A 25,846-nucleotide genomic window follows, 5' to 3' on the forward strand; every position below is an offset into this window, starting at 1 on the left:
GCATAACGCAGCGCCGTATCTGATCGTGTGTGTACGGGGCATAACGCAGCACCGTATCTGATCGTGTGTGTACGGGGCATAACGCAGCGCCGTATCTGATCGTGTGTGTACGGGGCATAACGCAGCGCCGTATCTGATCGTGTGTGTACGGGGCATAACGCAGCACCGTATCTGATCGTGTGTGTACGGGGCATTAGAAGAGCTGAGAATACGCTGTGTTTGTCAGTTCCATTGAATGGCTGGAAGGCCATGACTCAGATCATGGGAGTATGATAAGGAACACAGTGCATCCGTTGTGCAGTACGACTCCAGGACAGAGAGCTCCTCACTCTGCTCCCCACCGGTGCTGGCCTGGCCCTTTAACGCCGCCGTCCGCTTCCTGTCGCGCATGCGCACTCCGCTTCTGCGCTTGTCATCATGGCGGCGCGGGGCCATGTGCAGGATCCCAACGATAGGAGGCTCCGACCTATCTACGGTGAGAGACCGGGGAGTGGGGAGGACCGCTGAGCACGGGGCGGCCGGTGTCGGTAGTGAAGGGCTCTTTAGCGGCGGGGCAGTAGGTAGGCCCGGCACCGGAGGAGACAGTGGAGCCGATGAATGGCTGGCCGGGCGGGGTGATCCGGGGCCTGGCATGCTGTGCTCGGATCTCTATGGTTGTAGATGAGCCGGATCTGTAGGCTGTCATAATGTATGGATCCTGGGGAGGATGATCACCATAGCAGGCTGGATCCATCCCCCCCCGGGGGCACATAGGGTCATGGAGATGTACACTATACATGGGGGGAGGCAGGGAATCATTGGCACCATTTCTAGGTGGTATGGACCTTAAAGCCCCACTGCCACTTTCAGTTTCTTGACCAAATCATATGACACATTCCCATAGTTCCTTAGGGTCAGGTCACATGAGTGCACTGAGAGAAAATAATAGGGGTCTATGTTCACACAAATGTCACCAGCACACCGAGGATCTCCAGAGTGGGTCCAGAGCCTTTATCAGTGATCATCGTTACCACAGATTGCAACGTTTTGGAGACACACAGGACCCCTTCATCAGGGATGTGATAATCGCACGCCAGACGAAGGGGTCCTGCGTGCCTTAGAGGGATGTGATAATCGCACTCCAGACGAAGGGGTCCTGCGTGGCTTTGAGGGATGTGATAATCGCACGCCAGACGAAGGGGTCCTGTGTGGCTTTGAGGGATGTGATAATCGCACTCCAGACGAAGGGGTCCTGCGTGCCTTAGAGGGATGTGATAATCGCACTCCAGACGAAGGGGTCCTGCGTGGCTTTGAGGGATGTGATAATCGCACGCCAGACGAAGGGGTCCTGTGTGGCTTTGAGGGATGTGACAATCGCACGCCAGGTGAAGGTCCTGCGTGGCTTCAATGTTTTGCAATCTGCTGTAACAATGTGATCGCTGATGAACCACTTCTGGACCGCCCCCACGCATATATACTGCAGCAGGGCAGCCCTTCAGCGCAAAATCACGGACCTGGACGTGAGTCGCGCCCCGCTGGCGATCAGCTCCTGCTGTGATTGGACACGGCGGGAGCCAATCGGCAGACCCGCCAATCGTTTTGTGGCAGAAAGAATGGCATTCTGTGACAGAAGACAGAGATCTTGTGTTTCTTCTAAGCAGGAACACCGATCTGTCTTCGTGCAGTACAAGCACACACCCCCCCCCCATTAGAAACCATTTAAATGCCCCATTTTAACCCCTTCCCTACCAGTGTCAGTACAGTTACAGTGCATATTATTTAGCATTGATCACTGTATTGGTGTCGCTGGTCCCCAAAAAAGTCTCACTTAACCACTTCAATACCAGGCACTTAGACACCTTCCCGCCCAGACCAATTTTCAGCTTTCAGCACTGTCACAATTTGAATGACAATTGCGCGGTCATGCTACACTGTACCCAAACAAATTTTTTATCATCTTGTTCCCACAAATAGAGCTTTCTTTTGGTGGTATTTGATCACCGCTGCGGTATTTATTTTTTGCGCAACAAATAAAAAAAGACCGAAAATTTTGAAAAAAAAATAGTTTTTCTTTGTTTCTGTTTAAAACTTTTTTGTAAATAAGTACGTTTTCTTCTTCAATGACGGGCACTGATATGGCTGCACTGACGGGCACTGATACAGCGGCACTGATGGGCACCGATGAGGTGGCACCGATGAGGTGGCACTGATGGGCACTGATAGGTGGCACTGGTATGCGGCACTGATGGACACTCATAGGTGGCACTGATGGACACTCATAGGTGGCACAGATGGGCACTCATAGGTGGCACAGATGGGCACTCATAGGTGGCACAGATGGGCACTCATAGGTGGCACAGATGGGCACTCATAGGTGGCACTGATAGTTGGCACAGATGGGCATAGATGGGCACTGATAGATGGGCACTGATGGGTACGGATGGGCACTGACAGGTGGCATGAATGGACACTGATGGGTGGCACTGATGGCACTGCTTGTTTGCAGTGATGCCCCTAAGGGTGGCATTGCTGGGCATCACTGCAACATAATGGTGCCAATCAGTGCCCATTTGTGGGCACTGATTGGCACAGATTGGGCACATGTGGATGGCCATGGGGTACATACCTGGCCATCCACATGTTGCCCCTTCCCTGGTGGTCCAGTGTGGTGATCTGCGGGGGGGCTGCGCTGATAAACAATCAGCGCAGACCCCCCCTGCCAGGAGAGCCGCCGATCGGCTCTCCTCTAATCGCGTCTGTCAGACGCGAGTGAGGAAGAGCCGATCAACGGCTCTTCCTATTGACAGCGTGATCAGCCGTGATTGGACACGGCTGATCACGTGGTAAAGAGCCTCCGCCGGAGGCTTTTTACCAAGATCAGTGTAGCGGTGTGTCAGACTGACACACCGCTCCACCGATCGCCGCGATGCGCGCCCCCGGGGGCGCGCTGCGGCATGTTATCCTGCTGGACGTCATATGACGTCCAGTCAGGATAACAGAACCACTTCCTGGACGTCAATCCACTATAGGGCGGGCGGGAAGTGGTTAAAGAGGTTGTAAACCTCCAAAAGAAAATACCCCCCCCCCCCAAAAAAAAAAAAAAACCCTGCAAGACAAAGGCGTAATGAGCTAGTATGTATTGCATACTAGCTCATTATTAAATAATTATCTTAGAACGATGCCCTGGGTCGACGCCAGGACACTGCTCACATGGCCGACATGTTTCCCCGAGTTACTTCCAGGTTCGGGGGCTCCGGTGCTGTAATTGGTCGGAGCGGCGATTACATCACTCCCACGCAGGTGCTGCTGGTCACAGCACGGGCCTTGAAGAAACGGCATGAGTGGGCCATTCTTTCTGTGCGCATGTGCTGATGACATCGGTGGCAGCGTATATAGTAAATCTCTCCTAAACGGTGCAAGTTTAGGAGATCTTTACAGTACCTATAGGTAAGCCTTATTTTATAAGCTTACCAGTAGGTACAATTAAAGGGGTAGACTTTACTTCCTCTTTAAGCGGCATACACACTATACAACTTTTCCTTTAGATTTACCTTCAACTATGTAATGTAAGGGCCTGCCTGATTGCATACAAAATGAAAGTGTTTAGGTGTGACCTCATATTATATGGTTTTGGTAAATCTAAAGATAAAAATCTAAAGAAAATTGTATAGTGTGAATTCACCTTTAGTGTCCGATTTGTCCGTCGCAATCATGATATAAGTCGCTGATCGCCACCATTACTAGTATAAATATAAATTCTAGAAAAATATCCCATAGTTTGTAGATGCTATAACTCTTGTGCAAACCAAGCAATATGCACTTATTAAGATATATATATATTTTTTTTATCAAAATATGTAGCAGAATACAAATCGGCCTAAATTGATGAAGAAATTATTTGATTTTTTTTTTTCTTTTATTGGATGTGTTCTATAGCAGAAAGTAAAAAATGTTGTTTTTTTCAATGACGTCACTTTTTTTTTTGTTTATAGCGCAAAAAATATAAAGCAGAGGTGATCAAATACCACCAAAAGAAAGCTCTATTTATGGGGAAAAAAAGGACATCAATTTTATTTGTGTACTGGGTCACACGACTGTGCAATTGTCAGTTAAAGTAACGTAGTGCCGTATCACAAAAAAAAATGGCCTGGTCATTAAGGGGGGTAAACTGGACCCATTCTGGAGATCCTTGGTTTGCTGGTGACATTCTCTTGCTCTGACTTGACACGGTTCCAGCCATTGGTCACTACAGCACCCGTTTATATGCACAGCCATTTCTACAGGAACATGTGAGTTGGATGTTCATACTTCAACACACTAAAATGCACACGTGCTCCTATGGTATCACAGAATACAGGAAGGGGTCGCACTTCACTGTACAGCAGTGCAACGCCCCGTGCCGCTATACGGTGACGTGAAAGGTGTCACTTTGCGCACTTCAATTAAAAGGGGCTCCGCCCGCACAGTTGCGTCATTCACATGGATTTGTGAATGAATAATACACAAGTCCCTTCTGCCACCAAGGCAGACGGCTTGTAGTCCTCAATGGACTGTGAGGGTGCTAGTGAGTGTGATCATAGTCAATTCACAAGTCTTCCAACTTTCCAATACAGAGGTATAAGCTGGAGGACATGTCTGCAGGAGCCTGACATTGCAGTCACAATCCACTGATTGCAGGTGTAATGCTCTGCAGGCTACTAGGGGATAAAATAATAAATGTAAATTTTTATTTTTGTTTTCCTGCAAAAATACGTGCATTTATTATTTTCTTTTCCCTAAAGGTGAACTTAGCCTTTAGCCTCGGTTCATACTAGATGCTGTGCGAATTCTCTGTGGATTCCACAACGCATCAAAATCGCAACCTGCTCATGTGAACCGATTGCAGAGTGTATGTTAATGACACCCCCGCAATCAGTTAGCAAAATGCATTGCTATTTGCAGAATTGGATTGCGTGGGAGTTTGGTGCGAATGCAGTGCGATTTGAGCCATACAAATCCATGGCTCAAATTGCACCCCAGAGACACCGCATGTATTTCACACAGGAATGTGCTGCGCTTCCTGTGCGAATTACATGCGGTGTCCTGCACAACATGAATGTGAACCCAGGCTTAAAGCGGTAGTAAACCACCCAAAAAGAAAATTGGGCCCCTGCAGGTTGTCATTATGTGCTAGTATGCATCACACACTAGCACATTATGACATACTTACCTTAAGCCCCTGGGTCACACTGAGTATATTCTGTGCATGCAATTTGAGTCATTCATTTTGAATGGATTAAATCGCACCGCATCCGCATTTTAAAAGGAGGGGAAAAAAAGGTGGGCAGCTTTTTTTTTTTTTTTTTTTTTTTGCACTGGAACTGGATCGCTTGAGTGTTCAAACACATGCAATCCAGTTCCGTCAAATGCAGCAGATCGCATGAACAGTGTGATTGCTACACAGCACGGGAAACACAGAGGAAACGCTGTTTATCGCATCAGTGTGAACTGGGGCTAAAACAAAGCCCTCCAGCAGTGCTGTCGCTGCTGACAGGGTTTCCATCTTCACCCGGTCTTCCTTTCTGTGTTTGCTGGCTCTAGCTGCTTAAATGGCCAAGCTGCAATTACATCACTCATGCACACAGGAGCCAACGTCACGGCACAACTCTGAATGGATGGCATCATCAGCGCAGTGCACATGCACCTGTGATGTCACCAGTTGCTACCAAAGTAAATATCTCCTAAACTGTTGTGCATATTAGGCGTTATTTACCTACTTTATTATAGGCATAAATACAAAAAGCGGACTTTACTACAGCTTTAACACCATCTGTAAGTTGGTGTAGAGAGATGGGCAGCGTGCCCATATTTACAGCCGCTACCCCCTCCCCTCTTGTCACTGGTTGTCCAGGATGTTGACGGGCTCCTGGCAACTGGTAATGCTGACAGTGGGCAGAGCCTGATGGATAAGCTGAGGTTCCCAGTCAGGTCCACGTTCTCCTTGTGATAGGCAGTGGGCAGATCCTAGAGCCAGTATCACTGTCTGTTGGCTATGGATCCGCCTACTGTCAGTCACAAGGGGGGCAGATCTGATTGTGTCCTCCAATCCCCATCAGGCTCCGCCCATCCAACTACAATGATGGGTGCAACTCAAAGAGAGAGCTCAGCAGCTGAACCCAGGATGGAGTGTTTTCAACAGGTGCTTGAATTTAGGGCAAGGACTGACATTTGTATTGGAAAGACACAATGTCATGCTGAATTATTGTAGACCTTATTATGAATTCCCCAGAATAGGAGATCTTTATGTAAGATGAGGCTGTGTTGAATATAAAACTCAAAATCCAGTGTGCTTACAAAATGCCAAAAAAATATACCCAACATTCAGTCCTCATTGGCTGATGCACAGCAGGTTGATGACCATTATTTTCTATGGGGCTCATTCATACCTCTACACTTCTTATCTGTGCAGTCTTAAGCCTCGTACACACGGTCTGATTGTTGGATGACCGAGCGTCTGATTTTTTTCAAAAGTGCGTGTGCAGGATTTTGTCTAGTATACTACCTATCTGCAAATTGTCGTTTGACAAACACGAACATAGTGAGGTACTATGAGAGTATAAAGAGGAAGTTTATTTCTCAAGTGCCACCCTTTGGGCCCCTTCTGCTATTTTCATGTTAGTAGAAGTTTGGTGAGCGTTGATTCGCGATTTTCAGATCGTACAAAATGCCTTTTAAAATATGTTTGGCATATCTAGATCAGTATCACCAGCAAAGCAGCTTTGTTATTATCCCATTAAAGAAGATGAGAATGTGCGCTGCATTTCGACATTTCATCAATTGCTGCGTCACGAATGTTAATTCTAGATTACGAACAGTAGTTTACAAGACCGAACTCTTCCCAGTCGTACCTTGATTCCGATCATGCGTGTGTGTATGTTCGACTTTCGTGTGACGATTTCTGCACTGACCATCCGAAAATCAGACGATGAGTTCACATCCGACAAAAACATTATAGCCTGCACATCCAGCTTTTGTCTGATGTAAAAGTCAAATCGGCTGTCGAATGCACCGTACTGACGATCCGAAAATTCGCAGACAGCTCGTCTTCAGACTTTTCCATTCTGATTTTCGTACTGTGTTCACAGCTCAAGCACCTGGTGTGTGAACCACAAGTGGTACGGGTCTTTCAGGGCTAAAACAAGCAGTGAGGAGGCAACATAACACCATCTCACTGCTCGCCAAACACCCTCTGAAATGTGATACACCACTGAATATTCTTCAGAGGGCAGTACCAGTGTAATCAAGCCTGAAGAGCCAATCTCCCAAGGCTGAGTCTTCCAGCTAGCAGTGAAAGCTATGTGGGTCACTGACACTCCACCATTCAATACAATTTGATTGTTTTTATTTTGCTGTGGATTCATTTTGCAGTTGGGAATAGGCTTGAGGTTACATACTGAAAGATATCCTATGAAAGCCCAGTACTCTCTGTGCATAGGATGTATGGACTAAACGCTCTTCCAAATTTTTGAATGAAACTTTTGGCCTTTTAAACACATGGTGTTTGTTATAAATATTTATATAGTCATTTATTACAGCTTTGAGCTGCTGACATCTGTTTGATTTGTTCTTAGTTTTTCACATTGGGGGTTATTTACTGAAGGCAAATCCACTGTGCACTGCAAGTTAAGTCACTGTAGATCTGAGGGGACACGCAAGGAAAATAAAAAAACGCATTTTAGCTTGCACATGATTGGATGATAAAATCAGCAGAGCTTCCCCTTATTTCAGATTTTCCCCTCAGATCTACAGTGACTGCACTTCCAAGTGCACTTGCAGTGCAGAGTGGATTTGCCTTTAGTAAATCAACCTCAATGTGTCATACACGCTTGTGGATGGAATGTAGCTCTGGCTTGGTGCATGTTCTATATTGAGAAAATGCTGCTGTCCTCACTTCTTGGAAACAGGTGGCCCACATGGCTAGTTTTGTACATTTCTTGATTGGTGGTGGAGGTGACTTTCTCTGTGTTCATTCTGAGGACCTTGTCCTGCTAAGATGATGTGTGTCGGGAACAAATTCTTAACTAGTCCTACTTTAAGTTCTTACCACAGCACTACCTGCATGGTGTCTGCCTGTTTCCACGTGCGCCTACATGGGTTTCCTCCAAGTTCTCTGGTTTCCTCCTACAGTCCAAAGACAGTGCATTAAGTGTGCATTATCTGTGTTGAAATGGGCTCTTGTAGTCTCCATTTAGAGACAGGCCCGTCTTAACCCACGTGGGATGCATAGGTGTTCCATGCAGCTGCGTGCAGACAGCCTGTTCAAATTAGGGTTGTCCAGTATCGGTCCCGATACCGAGTATTTGCAGGAGTACTTGTACTCGTGCAAATCCCCCCGATGCTTCACCCGATACCTGGGTGGACAGTGTTGACCCCTGATAACTCCCCTTTGAGACATGGAAAGGAACTGAGGATAGAGATATCCCAGTCCCTTTCTAAGCAGCCTCAACTGCTCTGTGTGTGTGTGTATAATATATATATATATATATATCCCATATTGACAGAAAAACACAGAATTGTTGACATTTTTGCAGATTTATTAAAAAAGAAAAACTGAAATATCACATGGTCCTAAGTATTCAGACCCTTTGCTCAGTATTTAGTAGAAGCACCCTTTTGATCTAATACCGCCATGAGTCTTTTTGGGAAAGTTGCAACAAGTTTTTCACACCCGGATTTGGGGATCCTCTGCCATTCCTCCTTGCAGATCCTCTCCAGTTCTGTCAGGTTGGATGGTAAAGGTTGGTGGACAGCCATTTTTAGGTCTCTCCAGAGATGCTCAATTGGGTTTAAGTCGGGGCTCTGGCTGGGCCATTCAAGAACAGTCACGGAGTTGTTAAGCCACTCCTTTTGTTATTTTAGCTGTGTGCTTAGGGTCATTGTCTTTCTTCGGCCCAGTCTGAGGTCCTGAGCACTCTGGAGAAGGTTTTCGTCCAGGATATCCCTGTGCTTGGCCGCATTCATCTTTCCCTTGATTGCAACCAGTCGTTCTGTCCATGCAGCTGAAAAACACCCCCACAGCATGATGCTGCCACCACCATGCTTCACTGTTGGGACTGTATTGGACAGGTGATGAGCAGTGCCTGGTTTTCTCCACACATACTGCTTAGAATTAAGGCCAAAAAGTTCTATCTTGGTCTCATCAGACCAGAGAGTCTTATTTCTCACCATTTTGGAGTCCTTCAGGTGTTTTTTTTTTTTAAGCAAACTCCATGCGGGTTTTCATGTGTCTTGTACTGAGGAGAGGCTTCCGTCGGGCCACTCTGCCATAAAGCCCTGACTGGTGGAGGGCTGCAGTGATGGTTGACTTTCTACAACTTTCTCCCATCTGCATCTCTGGAGCTCAGCCACAGTGGTCTTTGGGTTCTTCTTTACCTCTCTCACCAAGGCTCCTCTCCCCCGATAGCTCAGTTTGGCCGGACGGCCAGCTCTAGGAAGGGTCCTGGTCATCCCAAACGTCTTCCATTTAAGGATTATGAAGGCCACTGTGCTCTTAGGAACCTTAAGTGCAGCAGAAATTTTTTTGTAACCTTGGCCAGATCTGTGCCTTGCCACAATTCTGTCTCTGAGCTCTTCAGTCAGTTCCTTTGACCTCATGATTCTCATTTGCTCTGACATGCACTGTGAGCTGTAAGGTCTTATATAGACAGGTGTGTGGCTTTCCTAATCAAGTCCAATCAGTATAATCAAACACAGCTGGACTCGAAGGTGTAGAACCATCTCAAGGATGATCAGAAAAAATGGACAGCACCTGAGTTAAATAAGAGTGTCACAGCAAAGGGTCTGAATACTTAGGACCATGTGATATTTCAGTTTTTCTTTTTTAATCTGCAAAAATGTCAACAATTCTGTGTTTTTCTGTCAATATGGGGTGCTGTGTGTGTGTGTGTATATATAATATATAATTTTTTATTTTAGAAATTGTAATTTTCGGGGGTTTGGCACCAAAATGTCCATTCGGTGCACCTCCTAGTAAACGTTATTAGTAGTTCATTCTGATTACAGATGTAGCATGTTACTAAAGGAGAACTTATCCTTTAAATTAGAAGTGTGAATTCCAGTTGCATCACAACAAAAGGTGTTCAAAGTTTTAGGCCTTGTTTACAAGCAGTAAAAACAGTTTTCCTGCCCGCCAAAATAAAAATATAGCATGCAGCCTCTCCAGTTTGTATACATGCCGTGACTGCAATACCCCCTGTTGCTTTCGCCAGGCAGTACAGCCACCAAAGGCAACCCATTCAAGTGAATGGGGCTACGCCGCAACCATGAGCCAAACACTTGGCTCATTGTTGCAGCGTGGTATATACGTTCAAGATATCAATTTGGCAGTCAATTAAAAAAAATTAAAATCCTGGTAGCTTCCCTGCTCTACTACCCTCTGAAAAGCAATCCAACATGGATTGTTTTCAGAGCCTATACACACAGCTGCCTCTACGTACAAAAATGTGCCCTGTGCTTAGTCATGCACATGTGCCCAGCAGATTTTACTCACACTATTAAAAGAGAACTTTAGGCATGTATTTTACACAGTCTAAACACAGCATTTATTCTGCCCGTGTGAATGAACCCTTAATGGGTATATGGGATGTCTGTGGGTAAGGGTTGCATACTTTAAGACTTCTTTTTATAGACCTATTCTCATGCTAGTTTTTGCTCAACCCCACTGTCACCAAACCTCCATGATGAGTTGCAGCATGACTCCATGTAAGGCCTCACACCTGCATGCAGTTTGCATACTCCAGGTGCACTTTGTGCTTTTCAGTACACGTTTTTGATCCATTGAAGTCTATGGAACCAAAAACACAACCTGCTGGTCCCTGGTCCTTTCCATAAAATGCACAAATGTGAACATGACCCATAGGAAACAATGTTAAGTTGATTGTAGCGTGTTTCTGCAAAAGTGAGAAATGCGCTAAAAAATGCATAGGTGTGAACCAGGCATTCGTTTTTGATAGCATGGTGATATTAGAACTCTAGTCCAGTTACTAAAATGCTGTCTGTGCCCCCTGTTGTGGAGATTCACCCTCTTTGTCCTGTTGATCATCATCCTCAAAAGTGAAAGTAAAAAAAAAAAAGCCAAATTTTTGGTTGACACCAGAACAGTAATAGAGGGAAATAATCCAATGGAGACACTAGTTATGGTGACACCCTGGGATTCCCTCACTTTGGAGGGATTTCCTCTCACTTCCTGTTTTGGTTATGTGACAGGAGGTGAAGGGAAATCTCTCCAATGGCATACAGATGGTAAAAAAAAAAATATTAGCCCTCCTTTACTCTATCCAAAAATAAAGAAAAATATTTTTTGCCTATAGTTCTACTTTAACCGCTTCCAGACCAGCTGCTGCAGTTATACTGCGGCAAGTTGGCTCCCCTGCGTGAGCCGTCATAGCTGTATGTCGGCTCTTTAAGACACTTTAGCGGGCGCGCCCGCAGCGTGTCCCCAGAGCCGATGCGTGTACCCGGTGGGCCCGTTGACCGACGGGCACCAGCTATCGCTCGTGACAGAGCGAGAACCGATATCTGTGTGTGTAAACGCACACATCCCGGTTCTCTCAATGGAGTAGAGACCAAATGTGTGCTCCTACTAAGTAGGAACACTGATCAGTCTCCTCCCCTAGTCAGTCCCATGCCCCCCCACAGTTAAAAAACACCTAGGGAACACCGTTAACCCCTTGATCGCCCCTTAGTGTTAACCCATTCCCTGCAAGTGACAATTATACAGTAATCAATGGCTATTTTTAGCTCTGATCGCTGTATAAATGTCAATGGTCCCAAAAAAGTGTCCGCCGCAAAGTCGCAGTCAAAATAAAAATTGCTGATCACTGCCATTACTAGTAAAAAAAAAAAAATGGCCCTATTTTGTAGACGCTATAACTTGCACAAACCAATCAATGTACACTTATTGCAATATTTTTTGTAAGAAAAAAAATGTAGAAGAATACATATCGACGTAAACTGAGGAAATTTTTTTTTTTTTTTTTTAATTTTGGAAAATTTATTACAGCAAAAAGTACAAAATTATTGTGTTTTGCTTTTTTTTTTTTTTTTCAAAATTGATGCTCTTTTTCTGTTTATAGCGCAAAAAATAATCGCAGAGGTGGTCAAATACCACCAAAAGAAAGCTCTATTTGTGCGGGAAAAAAAGGACATCAATTTTGTTTGGGTACAAGGTGGCATGATTGTGCAATTGTCAGGTAAAGCGACACAGTGCTGTATCGCAAAAAATGGCCTGGTCAGGAAGGGGGTAAATTCTTCCTGGGCTGCAGTGGTTTAGGCTCATGCACACTGGACATTATAAAAAAGGCAGTAGTGTTAGCTGTAGAATGAGTTTTTTTGCAGTAGCGTTTTTTAGCTGTAGTGTTATTTCACTTTTTTTTTTTTTTAACAAAAATATACTCCCACAAAAGCGTATGGCTCAAAAACGCTGATAAATGCAGAATAACCACGCTTTTCAGCATTTTTTGGTGTTTGCTTTTAGCAGAGTTGGAGCATTTGTTACAGCTGAAAAACTCTGCTCAAAACCCGTTAGTTCTGGGTTTTTTTTTTTTCCGGCCAAAAACTTCTGATAACAGCCTATGTGTGCATGGACACACAGGATAACATGCTGGAGATTTTATTGGCTGCAGAAAAAAAACATCTGAAGCCAAAAACAGCAGCTGTAAAAAACGTGCAATGTGCATGAGGCCTAGTTCTTCTACAGACTCCCCACCAGTGGACTTCTCAGGAAATTGTAATAGCCAACATGTGATGCAACCAGACAGCATTCGTTTTGTGTGCAGCTGACCTTTTAATCTACCCAAAAAAATCAGTAGAGGAGACCGTCCTCTTTTAGGCTCCATGCACACTACTGTTTTTTTTTAAGCTCCTAGAACACGCCCGCAGCGTGTACCCGGTGGGCCCGTTGACCGCCGGGCACCTGCGATTGCCCGACGTAATCCTTAGTGTCCATGCACACTACATTAGGCTATTAGCATTTTTGAGCTTCAGCGTCCTTCCTTTTTTTTTTTTTTTTTTTCTTTTAATAAAAAATACCAATAAACAGCTAATGCTATCGCCAGCATTTTTTATCCAGTGATTGTTTTCCAGGATTTTTTTTTTTTTTAGTTTAAAATAAACGCTAGAGTGTATGGAGCCTAAATCTGGCTTGGTTGGCCAGAATGTTGCTTTTTAACTGTATATAGCTTGTTGAAAAGCCAATGTTTACCATTCTGTTTTTATATTTCTACATACGCCAAGATCTATATAATGAGCTAGAACACTGAAATATTAAAGAACTCCAGGAAGCAGTGTCCATGTTATTTGTTGCCGTAATAAAATATTTCCATTCTAAAGAAAAAAAACCCTCTCTGTGAAATGATGCACTGATTTGGAGGCCACATGGTTATAATCGTGCCTGAGATAGTGTGTGTGTGTGTGTCTTCATCCCATCCTCTGTCACTATACACTGCCCTGAGCCATTGAAAAATGAAGACTTTGTTCCCTAATAATATGAATCTCTGCTTCAAGGTACATGTACTGAAAACAGAAAATACGTTGATTGGACTTATGGGTTATTTTGCAGTGCTTGTTTGAATCTTAAGCCGGCCATTCATGGATCTTCTCCCCTGTCAAAACAGCGATCTGCCTTGTTTACATAGGCAGACCACCATTCTGCCTCTCACGGGAAAGATCACAGGTGGCTGGCGGACATCGGGTCCGCCGGACCTGCTGATTGGCTCCACCTCTGGCGTGTGCACCACCTAGTGGCTATTGCGCAAAATGACCTATAGGTACACGATTTTGCGCAATAGAGCCGGCCTGCCTCAGTACATGTATGTTAGGCGGTCAGCAAGTGGGTAAAATTAACATGCCATACTTACCTGCTCTGTAATGGTTTTGCACAGAGCAGTCCTGATTCTCCTCTATTTGGGTCCCCCGCTAGTGCTTCTTTCTCCTCTCCAAGTCTCTTTCTACGTGGACACTAGTGTGTCCTCACTCCTGGGCTCTGTTCTATGCATCCAGCCGCAGCGTTGCCCCACCCACGCTCTCTCTCCTCCATTGGCTAACTGGCTGTGATTGACCAAACCAAAAAAGTCCTGCGAGCCACAATGGTCCAATGCCCAAAGTACACCAATACTCAGCTGCGAACGCAGATCACGTTTCATATACCGTGCACGCTAATAATGATGGAAAATTGATTGACGGCAGTGGGACCCAATGGCTCCTGCTGCTGTCTCAGCCAAGAGGAGCGGGAGTCCGAGGACGGCCAAGGCTCTCGTGCACATCGCTGGATCCAGAAGGTGGTTCAGGTGAGTATTAGGGGGGCTGTGAGGGGAGCAGCACACTGATGGTGTGTTTTTTTTTTGTTTTTTTTTTATCATGCATAAAGGTGCGAATTTTGGTGTGTTCTTAGCTTTGCTTCGTGGTTTGCTCTGTCAGCCCCCTTCCCAGCCGACATCCTTTGATCCATTTATTTATGATCTTTTACAGGGGTACCAACAAATCTGGGCAGGCCATTTTTAGAATGCTTATTCTACAAAAACAGTCCTCTCTTTTCACATTTTCCTTTACTTCATGACCTATCCAAGGCATTAAGATATAAAGGCAACAATATTGCATTACTTTTCACAAAGAACGAAGCAATGTTTCTATTTGACCATGTCTGTATATGCCTGTGGTTTTTTTTTTTTTTTTCCTTCCATAACAAAGATAGTTCAAGCTGACTATACTTATCATTGTGATCTGTTGCCATATTTATTGGGAACATTGGATAAATTAGACCTTTCAGCAACTTTACAAGCTTCAATGAACAAATTCCTGACATGCACATCATAGTGCAGTAAAAAAGTCCCCTTTTATTAGCAGTTCTTCAGCTCCAGTGTTTGGGGAGATGACTACAGCCTATCTTTGCTGGCCTTAGTTATTAGTGCCGGAGAAAAGAATGGTGCTTTGCCTTTCCTATCCAGTCAGATTGAAAATGAGAATTTGCCCGCTGTTGTTGACAGTTCTTGTTTTAGGTGCATTAATAACAGAACTGCTTCATTTTCCTCAGTCTAGTTGGAGACCTATTTATTTTGTTCTGGGGGAAAAAAAACAAACTAAAAACAAAGTAGCCAAATAACCCATAGCTACCAAATTGTACCGTCTGTGGGGCCCATTGAAGGAATCGGCCTATATAACTGCTGTTCAGAAGTATAAGAACACTTCCAGTTGCTAAGTGCTATGGGTTTTTAATTATGGACAGTTTACTAAAAAAAGTCCCAGATCTATTTAATTCTACATCCTTCACTTATTTCTAGCTGATGGTTCATATCCTGTGATACTTGTGATCAGCAGAAAGATGCCGTACGGGTGTGGGAAGAGTGGAGTGATTTACCGATTTCTGTGGCCTGATTTAAATGGAGACAAGCCGCTTATAGCAAAGTGACACACGGTACATTACGTGATCGCGGTTCACTTTAAGGTTTCATGCACATGTGCACATTAAAATATTCCTACCTACACCCTGTCTTTCTGCCAGGAGCATAAAATAATGCTCATTTTGGTGTTTATGAATATTGACAGGTATATGGCATTTTTTTTAACCACTTCAATACTGGGCACAATACGCCTTCTCGCCCAGACCAAATTTCAGCTATCAGTGCTCTCTCGCTTTGAATGACATTCAGTGTCATGCTACACTGTATCCAAACAATTTTTAGCATTTTTTTTTTCTCACAAATAGAGCTTTCTTTTGATGGTATTTAATCAACATTTCGAAGGGAACATTTTGGAAAAAAAAAAACTTTTTTTTTCAATTGTAAAATTTTGCAAATAAGTAATTTTTCTTCATAAATTTGGGCCAAGATGTATACTGCTACATATCTTTGGTAAAAATAACCCAAATTAGTGGATATTATTTAGTCTGCGTGAAAGTTTTATAGTCGACAAGTTATGGTGCAAATCACTGAAAATTGATCACATCTGTTGTACTGAAGGCCTATCTAAATCCAGGGAAGTACAAATCCCCCCCCAATGACCCCTTTTTGGAAAGTAGGCAGACCAAGGTATTTATTAAGAGGCATGGTGAGTTTTTTGAAGTTGTAATTTTTTACCACAATTCTTGGGAAAATGGAGAAATATTATTTTTTTTTTTTTTTTTACACAAACTTATCGTATTGACAGGTTATTTCTTGAACACAGCATATGCATACTTGCAACTACACCCCAAAATACATTCTGCTGCTACTCCTGAGTAAAACGATACCACGTGTGTGAGACTTTTACATAGCCTGGCCACATACAGAGGCCCAACATTGAAGTAGCATCTTCATGCGTTCTACGAGCATAAATGACACATCTCATTTCTCAACCACCTATTACTCTTTTGAAGGCCCTGGAACACCAGGACAATGGAAACGCCCATAAAATGACCGCATTTTGGAAAGCAAACACCCCATTGTATAATCTATGAGGCATAATGAGTCTTTTGAACGGTTCATTTTTTTTCCAGAAGTTTTCAGAAAATGTGGGGAAAAAAATGACACAAAGTTGTCAATTTATAAGATATTTCCGACACATAGCATGTACATAGCAAAAATGACACCCCAAAATACATTCTGCTGCTCCTCCTGAGTATGGCCATACCACATGTGAGACTTTTACGCAGCCTGGCCAAATACAGAGGACCAACATTGAAGTAGCACCTCCAGGTGTTCTAGGAGCATAAATTGCACGTATAATTTCCTGGCTACCGATCACATTTTTTTTAAGGCCCTGCGTATTTCTAACACATGGCATGTACATACCAAATAACAAAAGATTACCTGTGTTTTTAGTAGTGCATCGGTCCAGGCAGGGATGTGGTGAGCGACAGCAAAAGCAATTGTCCAGGCAGTAGGCAGGAATACTGTCCATAGTTAGTACAGGCAGAGCAGAGATGCTGTTAGCACAGCCAAAGCATTGGTGCAGGCAGAGATGTCCAGGCAGGTACTGTCCATAGTCGGAGGCAGCAGGCAGAGATTTGGTCAACACAGCCTAAGTATTGTTCCAGGCAGCAGGAAGAAACGTAGTCCATAAAGTCCTTGGTCTATACAGACAGCGATATGGTCAGCACAGCCAAAGTATTGGTCCAGGCAGCAGGAAGGACCATCGAGCTTAGGGCCAGGGGTAGAGGCTTCTCCCACCCAAATCTCTTTGAAGCCTCCGGGTAACCAGACCCGGTTCTGTGAAAACAGAAAACCAAAAACTGATTTTTTTTCTACTCTAAACGCTATTCTGAAGCCCCTCGCATATGTGAGACCCCTGTGTACTAAAGTAGAAGGGCAAAAGATCAGTCCAAGTGGCAAGCAAAAACATGGTCGATTTAACAGGCTGAGGTCGGTGCACGTGGAAGTCAGAAACGTGGTTGAAGAGGCAGGCAAAGACATTGTTGGTAAAAAGGCTAGGGTCAGTTAACATGGAAGGTAGAAACATGGTAGCAGGCAAATGATTCACACAGGTATTTGAAATGTGGAAATGGCAGTCTGTTACTAATAAGAACTAATATCTGATGTATGTGTGATTTCTGAAGCAATCACAGATACACAGGCCAGGTTGGGAGGGACATTGGGGACAATAATAGCTGGTATCTCTTCTAACTCCTCCACTGCTGCATACACATCTCTTTTGGCGTCTTCTTCAAGATTCTGCGTGGGTAATGCTATAGGGAAAATGTTGCTCATGAAGTCCACTCACACTATCAGAGCGAATGCTTCCTGGGGCGGGTCCTTGCTGATAAATTAGGGCAGTGACGATGTCTTCAATATATTTGAGGTAGGTGATGGGTTGGTTTTTGTGTGATTTTTTTTTTTTTTTTGATAGTAGACAAACGAATTGAACAGGGCCATATGAAACAGATAAAATGTAATTTCTTATACCAATAACAAGACTTGCGGGTTGACGAATATGGTTGTAGCATCTGATCATTTAAATCCACCCCCCATATACAGATTGTAGTCATGGACACATTCAGGCTTTATTACGGGGCCACATCTTCTCTGAATTTTCACCAAGGTGTCATTGTGGATGGTAGGCATCATGTGAACATCTTTCTTGTCCCGCCACTTCATGGCCAACACCTCCTCATGAATGCAGATTCCCCCTTTTGTAGCCATTTTGATAGTAAACTCTGTGGGAAGCCCTTCCTATTTTTTTGGAAGGTACCGCGGGCCAGGGTTTGTTTACGATACAGGTGACAGCAAAGGGGCAAGCTGCTGTAGTAATTGTCTACAGATAAGTGGTATCCTTTTTTGAACGGGGTATGCAAAGTCCCAGACAATTTTACCACTGGTTCCTATATATGTGGGGCACTCACGGGGCTGGGGCTTGGGAGTCTTTGCCTTCATAAATCCAGAAGGTGTGCACATATCCAGTGGCTCAATCATATAATTTATTCAATTTCAACCTGTACCTGGCTCTCTTACTTGGGATATACTGCTTGAACTCTAGCCGGCCAGTAAAGTGGATAAGGGATTTGTCTACACAAATATTTTGGTCAGGGATAAACACTTCAGAAAATTGTTTGATAAAAGAATTTATTAGGGGGCGAATCTTATACAATTTATCGTATTTGGGATGATCTTGGGGAGGGCACTGCGAATTGTTGTTGAAAAGTAGGAAACTCATAATCGTATTGCAGCGTTCCTAAACATGACAGCAGAATATATGGGCATGTGGTGGGTGGGGTTGGTGGACCAGTAGGCATGCAGTTTGTTTTTCTTTGTAAGCCCCATATTAAAAGTAAGGCCCAAAAACAATTTGAATTCGTCTAGTGTGAGACGTCGCTAATGGAACTTACAGGTGTAGGATGAATTGGGGTTGGCAGCAATAAATTGCTCTGCATAGAGCTTTGTTTGGTCCACCATGTACTGCATCAAATCTTCGGCGAAAAACAAATAAAAAAAGGTCCAATTGTGAAAAAAAAGTGTTGGGCTGCATGCCTGGCTGTGCAGTGAAGGGGGGGCAAGCAGGCAACCATAAGGGTTTTGCCAGGTGATTGGGCAGGTAGGACTGGGCCTGGATTCTTCCGGTTGGGTGTGTACTTCCAGTACTGGCACTGGGCTCCTCTTCCTGGGGTCTGGCGCTGCTGGTGGTAGTCAGGTTTTCTGATGTTGGTCCTGATCTCCCTGTTCTTTTAGGAGGGACGGTTTCCTCCTCTGACTCGGACTCCGATCCACTACCCTCTACTGGCTCATACTCCAAACCAGAATCGGATGATGGGAGCTCCCCGCTGCTCTCATCATTCGACATGGTAAGAATGTTTTATATGCCTCCTCAACTGTATAAACTCTTTGAGACATAATGGCGGTACTTTTGGCTGGCCTGTGTGACGGAACTGGTAGTGCTACTGATGGCCGGCCTGTGTGACGGAACTGACAAGTTACTGATGGCCTGTGTGACGGTACTTATGACGGGCCTGTGTGGCGGTAGTGATGGCGGCCTGTGACAGATGGGCTGCTACAGATTCAGATGGTACTAATGGGCTGTGACAGATTTAGATGGTACTGATGGCGGCCTGTGTGGCAGTTGGGCTGTTACAGATCCAGATGGACTGTTGCAGGTTCTGTCTCTCTCTCTAAAGATGTTTTTCTATTTCTATTCCCACAGTGCCTCCGTCTCTGACCCACTGTTGACTCACCGACAGTCCCATTCACTTTAATGGGATGGCTGGTGACGAGGCAGTGACAAAAGGTGAATCTTTAATATTTGTGAACAAAATTAAGGTTTCCTATTTTTAATAATAAGCTTGCAGGTTAGTTAAACGATGATATCAGAACCGATTCAATCATACAGTTTGTAGTGTACAGATTTGCAAAACAATGGGATAAAGGAATATTCCTGAACTTTGTTTTATCTTGGATTCATTGAATGAGTTTACCAAAAATGTAAATATTTCAGAATATAAAGCTACATAACTAAGCTCCATTTCATGCTGAATAAACTAAATTATTAGTTTTCTATTTAAGATTCTTTGTCCTTAGATTTTAAAAAACATGCTTTTGGAATAAAATTTGATAAAAATCATCAGATTTAAAAATCATTGTTTTTTATCCACCCTGCTCTGACCACAGGTTTGGGGCTGACTACTGCCCTAAAATTCAAACTGAAATGCCACAATGTGTATGGACACAGTGGGGGTTGATTTACTAAAACTTAAGGGTGCAAAATCCGGTGCAGCTGTACATTGTAGCTCGGCTTTTAACTTCAGCTTGTTTAAGCTTTAAGCTGATTGGTGCAGCTCTGCAAAGAAACCAGATTTTGCACTCCAGTTTTATTAAATCAACCTCATTTGCTGAAATAGATCTGTGTCCAGAGGCATAGGGGGGAAAAAAAGAAAAATGTCTCAAAATGGCGTTTGTTTCTTTTTTTTTTCCACCCATGTGCATTAGGCTCCATTCACACTTGCACTCCTGTGTTTGGATGTACTGACATTTTGCCTGATTTTACTCACCTTTTTGCATGCACGTACGGAAGGTGGCAGGGTTGGATGTGTGGGGAATGCAGGGGAGGGAAGGTGGCAGATTTGGGGGGTGTTGGGGAATGCAAGGGAAGGAAGGTGGCAGATTTGGGGGGTGTTGGGGAATGCAAGGGAAGGAAGGTGGCAGATTTGGGGGGTGTTGGGGAATGCAAGGGAAGGAAGGTGGCAGATTTGGGGGGTGGGGAATGCAGGGGAAGGAAGGTGGCAGATTTGGGGGGTGGGGAATGCAGGGGAAGGAAGGTGGCAGATTTGGGGCTTTGGGGAATGCAGGGAAGGGAAGGTGGCAGATTTGGGGAATGCAGGGAAGGGGAGGTGACAGATTTTGGGCTTTGGGGAATGCAGGGAAGGGGAGGTGACAGATTTGGGGCTTTGGGGAATGCAGGGAAGGGAAGGTGGCACATTTGGGGCTGTGGGGAATGCAGGGGAGGGAAGGTGGCACATTTGGGGGAGATGCAGGGGAGGGAAGGTGGCACATTTGGGGGGGGTGCAGGGGAGGGAAGGTGGCACACCTTTTGGGGGAGGGGGTGGGGAATGCAGTGGAGGGAAGGTGGCAGATTTGGGGTGTGGGAGATGGAGGGTAGGGAAGATGGCAGGGTTGGGGAATGCAAAGGAGGGAAGTTGGCAGATTTGAGGCTGTGGGGAATGCAGGGGAGGGAAGGTGGCACATTTGGGGGGGGGGGGATGCAGGGGAGGGAAGGTGGCACATTTGGGGGGGGGGGGATGCAGGGGAGGGAAGGTGGCACATTTGGGGGGTGGGGTGCAGGGGAGGGAAGGTGGCACATTTGGGGGGGGGGGGGGGGTTGCAGGGAAGGTGGCACATTTGGGGTGTGGGAGTTGCAGGGTAGGGAAGGTGGCAGATTTGGGGGTGTGTGGGGGATGCAGGGGTGGGAAGGTGGCAGATTTGGGGGTGTGTGGGGGATGCAGGGGTGGGAAGGTGGCAGATTTGGGGGGTGTGGGGAATGCAGGGGAGGGAAGGTGGCAGATTTGGGGGGGGTGTGGGGAATGCAGGGGAGGGAAGGTGGCAGATTTGGGGGGGGGTGTGGGGAATGCAGGGGAGGGAAGGTGGCAGATTTGGGGGGGTGTGGGGAATGCAGGGGAGGGAAGGTGGCAGATTTGGGGGGGTGTGGGGAATGCAGGGGAGGGAAGGTGGCAAATTTGGGGGGGTGTGGGGAATGCAGGGGAGGGAAGGTGGCAGATTTGGGGGGGGGGGGTGTGGGGAATGCAGGGGAGGGAAGGTGGCAGATTTGGGGGGGTGTGGGGAATGCAGGGGAGGGAAGGTGGCAGATTTGGGGGGGGGGGGATACAGGGGAGGGAAGGTGGCACATTTGGGGGGGGGGAATGCAGGGGAGGGAAGGTGGCACATTTGGGGGGGGGGATGCAGGGGAGGGAAGGTGGCACATTTGGGGGGGGGGATGCAGGGGAGGGAAGGTGGCACATTTGGGGGGGGATGCAGGGGAGGGGAGGTGGCACATTTGGGGGGGGGGGATGCAGGGGAGGGAAGGTGGCACATTTGGGGGGGGGGATGCAGGGGAGGGAAGGTGGCACATTTGGGGGGGGGTGCAGGGAAGGTGGCACATTTGGGGTGTGGGACATGCAGGGTAGGGAAGGTGGCAGATTTGGTGGGGTGTGGGACATGCAGGGTAGGGAAGGTGGCAGATTTGGTGGGGTGGGGAATGCAGGGGAGGGAAGGTGGCAGATTTGGGGGTGTGTGGGGAATGCAGGGGAGGGAAGGTGGCAGATTTGGGGGGGTGTGGGGAATGCAGGGGAGGGAAGGTGGCAGATTTGGGGGGGTGTGGGGAATGCAGGGGAGGGAAGGTGGCAGATTTGGGGGGGTGTGGGGAATGCAGGGGAGGGAAGGTGGCAGATTTGGGGGGGTGTGGGGAATGCAGGGGAGGGAAGGTGGCAGATTTGGGGGGGTGTGGGGAATGCAGGGGAGGGAAGGTGGCAGATTTGGGGGGGTGTGGGGAATGCAGGGGAGGGAAGGTGGCAGATTTGGTGGGGTGGGGAATGCAGGGGAGGGAAGGTGGCAGATTTGGGGGGGGGTGTGGGGAATGCAGGGGAGGGAAGGTGGCAGATTTGGGGGGGTGTGGGGAATGCAGGGGAGGGAAGGTGGCAGATTTGGGGGGGATGTGGGGAATGCAGGGGAGGGAAGGTGGCAGATTTGGGGGGGAATACGGGGGGGGGGGATGCAGGGGAGGGAAGGTGGCAGATTTGGGGGGGAATACGGGGGGGGGGGATGCAGGGGAGGGAAGGTGGCAGGTTTGGGGGATGTAAGGGAGGGATGGCGGTGGCAGATTTGGGTGTGTGGGGAATGCAGTGGAGGGAAGGTGGCAGATTTGGGGGTGTGGGGAATGCAGTGGAGGGAAGGTGGCAGATTTGGGGGTGTGGGGAATGCAGTGGAGGGAAGGTGGCAGATTTGGGTGTGCTGGGGAGGGAAGGTGGCAGATTTGTGGGGGATGCAGGGTAGGGAATGTGGCAGGTGTGGGGGAGGGAAGGTGGCAGATTTGGGGGGTGTGGGGGAGGGAAGGTGGCAGATTTGGGGGGTGTGGGGGAGGGAAGGTGGCAGATTTGGGGGGTGTGGGGGATGCAGGGTGGGGAAGGTGGCAGATTTGCGGGTGTGGGGAATGCAAGGGAGGGAAGATGGCAGATTTGGGGGTGCAGGGGAGGGAAGGTGGCAGATTTGGGGGTGTGGGGGGTGCAGGGGAGGGAAGGTGGCAGGTTTGGGGATAACAAGGGAGGGAAAGTGGCAGATTTGTGGGTGTGGAGAGAAGGTGGCAGATTTGGGGGTGTGGGCAAAGTGATGGCGGGAAGGTGGCAGATTCATAAGGCACCTTGCATTGTAGAATCTGAATTGTGGGAATGAGAATACATATTTATCAGCTCAAGGTGAAATCCCTGTTTGCTGAATTTTCTTTCAGACGCCTTCCCCAAAAATATTGATTAATGCTATTGAAGGTAAAAACTCTGGTGAATGTAGGAAATGGGTTCACATGTGCAGCTATACAGCTACCTGCTATGTCCCGGTTCAGCTTCACTGCTGTGTGTTAAATTGATGCTTATAGGACACGGATAAGAATGCAGATTCATTGTCCAATCATCAGCCTGGAGATAGGTGACGTAGGAAGTTGTAACTGAAGTAGGAATGGCTACTTGTGTCAGGAAAGTAAGAATCGCAGGATTCATTGGACAGAATTATAATTTTGTGGCTGATAAATTTCCTCATTTGTGGATGATGTTTGGTTTGTTCTGAACACACAGCAGACGGCACTTATTCCCACACTGTTTTTAGGGGTTCTGCAAAGTAGATACTGTTGTCTATCACCAAGTTGTGATGCCCGGCATCCATTAGCCTTGATGAGCCGCTGTGCTACATTGTTGGATCAGTGAATTACAAGGACAGCAGTGGGGATCGGATGAGTGTACCAGCCAGAGCTGCTTCTTCGTTTTTAGCCTGTGCAAGGGGTTGGAATTTTACATTTACACCCACGCTGGATTTCTCCTTCAAGGAATACAGTGCTGTCATCTGAAGCATGCAGGTCAAATTCGGATACGTACAACAGTTAAAAAAAATAAATATGTTTTAGTGAGTAACATTCTTTCTTTTATGTTTACATTCTAGATTACCTGGATAATGGCAATAACAAGATGGCAATTCAGCAAGCTGAGAAACTGCTGAAAAAACATAAAGACCTGCACTGTGCCAAGGTATTACCATTGGTGTACTTACATGTCTTGTTCACATGGGCTTCGGCATGTATATGAGCAGTGTACAGCAAGCTTTAAACAACTTTGTTTAGGGCTTTGAAGCACCCTTCAGCTTATCTAAACCCAAAAACAAAAATGTAATATATTCTGGAATACTGGTGCTACCAGGTGGAAATATACTAGAAAAAGCGCCTAAAAAGAAAACTGATGTAGGCCCACATTTAAGGTGTGATAATCTACAATATGTAAACAGTTTGCTATTGGATTTAAGGCTTGTGTATTATTTTTTTTTTTTTAATTTACTGAACATTAAAATTTGCGTTCAACCTCTTCATAGTGGAATGCATTTCCTTAAAATGTTCAACAAAGCTGTTTGAAGCTTACCAAAAGCTTCACAAATGCTTTGCAAAAGCTTGCTGTATACGCCCATAGACAAACCGTATATAGCTCAGCCCTTCCCACCGCTGCCTCTTCACATGATTTAAATGGCTCCCGTTGCTCTCAGTGAAGCCTGTACAAGAATGTACAGGAGAGAGAAGAGCTGCAGCTGGGCACAGCACTTCATCAATGGAGGACTCGGGTATGTGTTTTGTGGGGGGGCTGGGGGGCACTGCTATTGTAAGGTTTTTACCTTGATGCAGACTGCATTAGGTCAAAAAACCTTTTGCCTCTAGAACCTCTTTAATTAATTTATTCTCTGAAAATGTAGAAATCTATTTAATTAGTTTATGAAAGGGGTTGCATTAAAAACTAACCAGAGTCACTAAATTTCTGTGACATATCTCCTAGGTTCTCAAAGCAATTGGGTTACAGCGAACGGGGAAGCAAGATGAAGCGTTTGTGCTGGCCCAAGAGGTAACAGCTCTGGAGCCCACTGATGACAACTCCTTGCAAGCACTCACCATCTTGTACAGGGAAATGCACAGACGTAAGTGTAAATTTTTTATTTATTTATTTTTTTGCACAATTTCCAGGTTAACAGAATTTAATTTGTAGAAATGTAAACAATTGGAAAATCTGTGCAGCAGCATTCTCCACTTCTTGGCTAAGGGTGCTTTTTGGCTGGATTCCCTCCTTCCTTGTCCTTCAAACACTGAAGAGTGCTTAAACACATTACAGGTGTCTAATTCACTCACTGGCGGGAAAGCAGAGAGGTTTTTTCTTTTTTCTTTTTTTCTTATTTTCTTTCTGGAGTGGAGCTTTTAGGCAACACAACTTTGCTTGATGCTCACTGTAAGGTGAGGGTGGTCACCAGCTGGGATACAATATATCTGCAGTTCACACTGAAGTCTTGGTATTTTTTTTAAATTAAGGCATACATGCATTTAGTCCATATGAAAACTATTCCCCATTTTAGTGAGTCTTGTTTAAAAATAACAAACATGTTATACTTAGCTGCCCTGTGCAGTGGATTTGCACAAAGCATCCCAGATCCTCTAATCGGGTCCCTCACCGGTGCTCCTGCCCCCTGCTGGGTGCCTCCACAGCAAGCAGCTTGTTACGCGGGCACCCGAGCCGAGCCGCTGCTCTGTGTGTCCATTCAGACACAGAGCTGCAGCTTGGCCCCTCTTTTCTCATTTGTTCACTGACTTTGACAGCAGCGGGAGCCAATGGAGCCTGCTTCTGTCTCAGTCAATCAGGAGGGAGAGT

General features: G+C 45.9%; 1 protein-coding gene across 1 annotated transcript in view; it reads left to right on the forward strand.

Moving 5' to 3' along the window:
* Positions 1–380: 380 nt before the first annotated feature.
* NAA25 (N-alpha-acetyltransferase 25, NatB auxiliary subunit) overlaps positions 381–25,846 on the forward strand; it is a 102,832-nt gene continuing 77,366 nt past the window's right edge. Inside the window, exons 1-3 of the mRNA XM_073626004.1 lie at positions 381–475; positions 24,111–24,196; positions 24,986–25,124. Coding sequence (XP_073482105.1) covers positions 418–475; positions 24,111–24,196; positions 24,986–25,124 — 283 coding nt within the window. The 5' untranslated portion in view covers positions 381–417. The remainder of the gene's footprint in view (positions 476–24,110; positions 24,197–24,985; positions 25,125–25,846) is intronic.

Source organism: Aquarana catesbeiana, linkage group LG01 (assembly GCF_042186555.1).
Source record: "Aquarana catesbeiana isolate 2022-GZ linkage group LG01, ASM4218655v1, whole genome shotgun sequence".
Taxonomy (NCBI): Eukaryota; Metazoa; Chordata; class Amphibia; order Anura; family Ranidae; genus Aquarana; species Aquarana catesbeiana.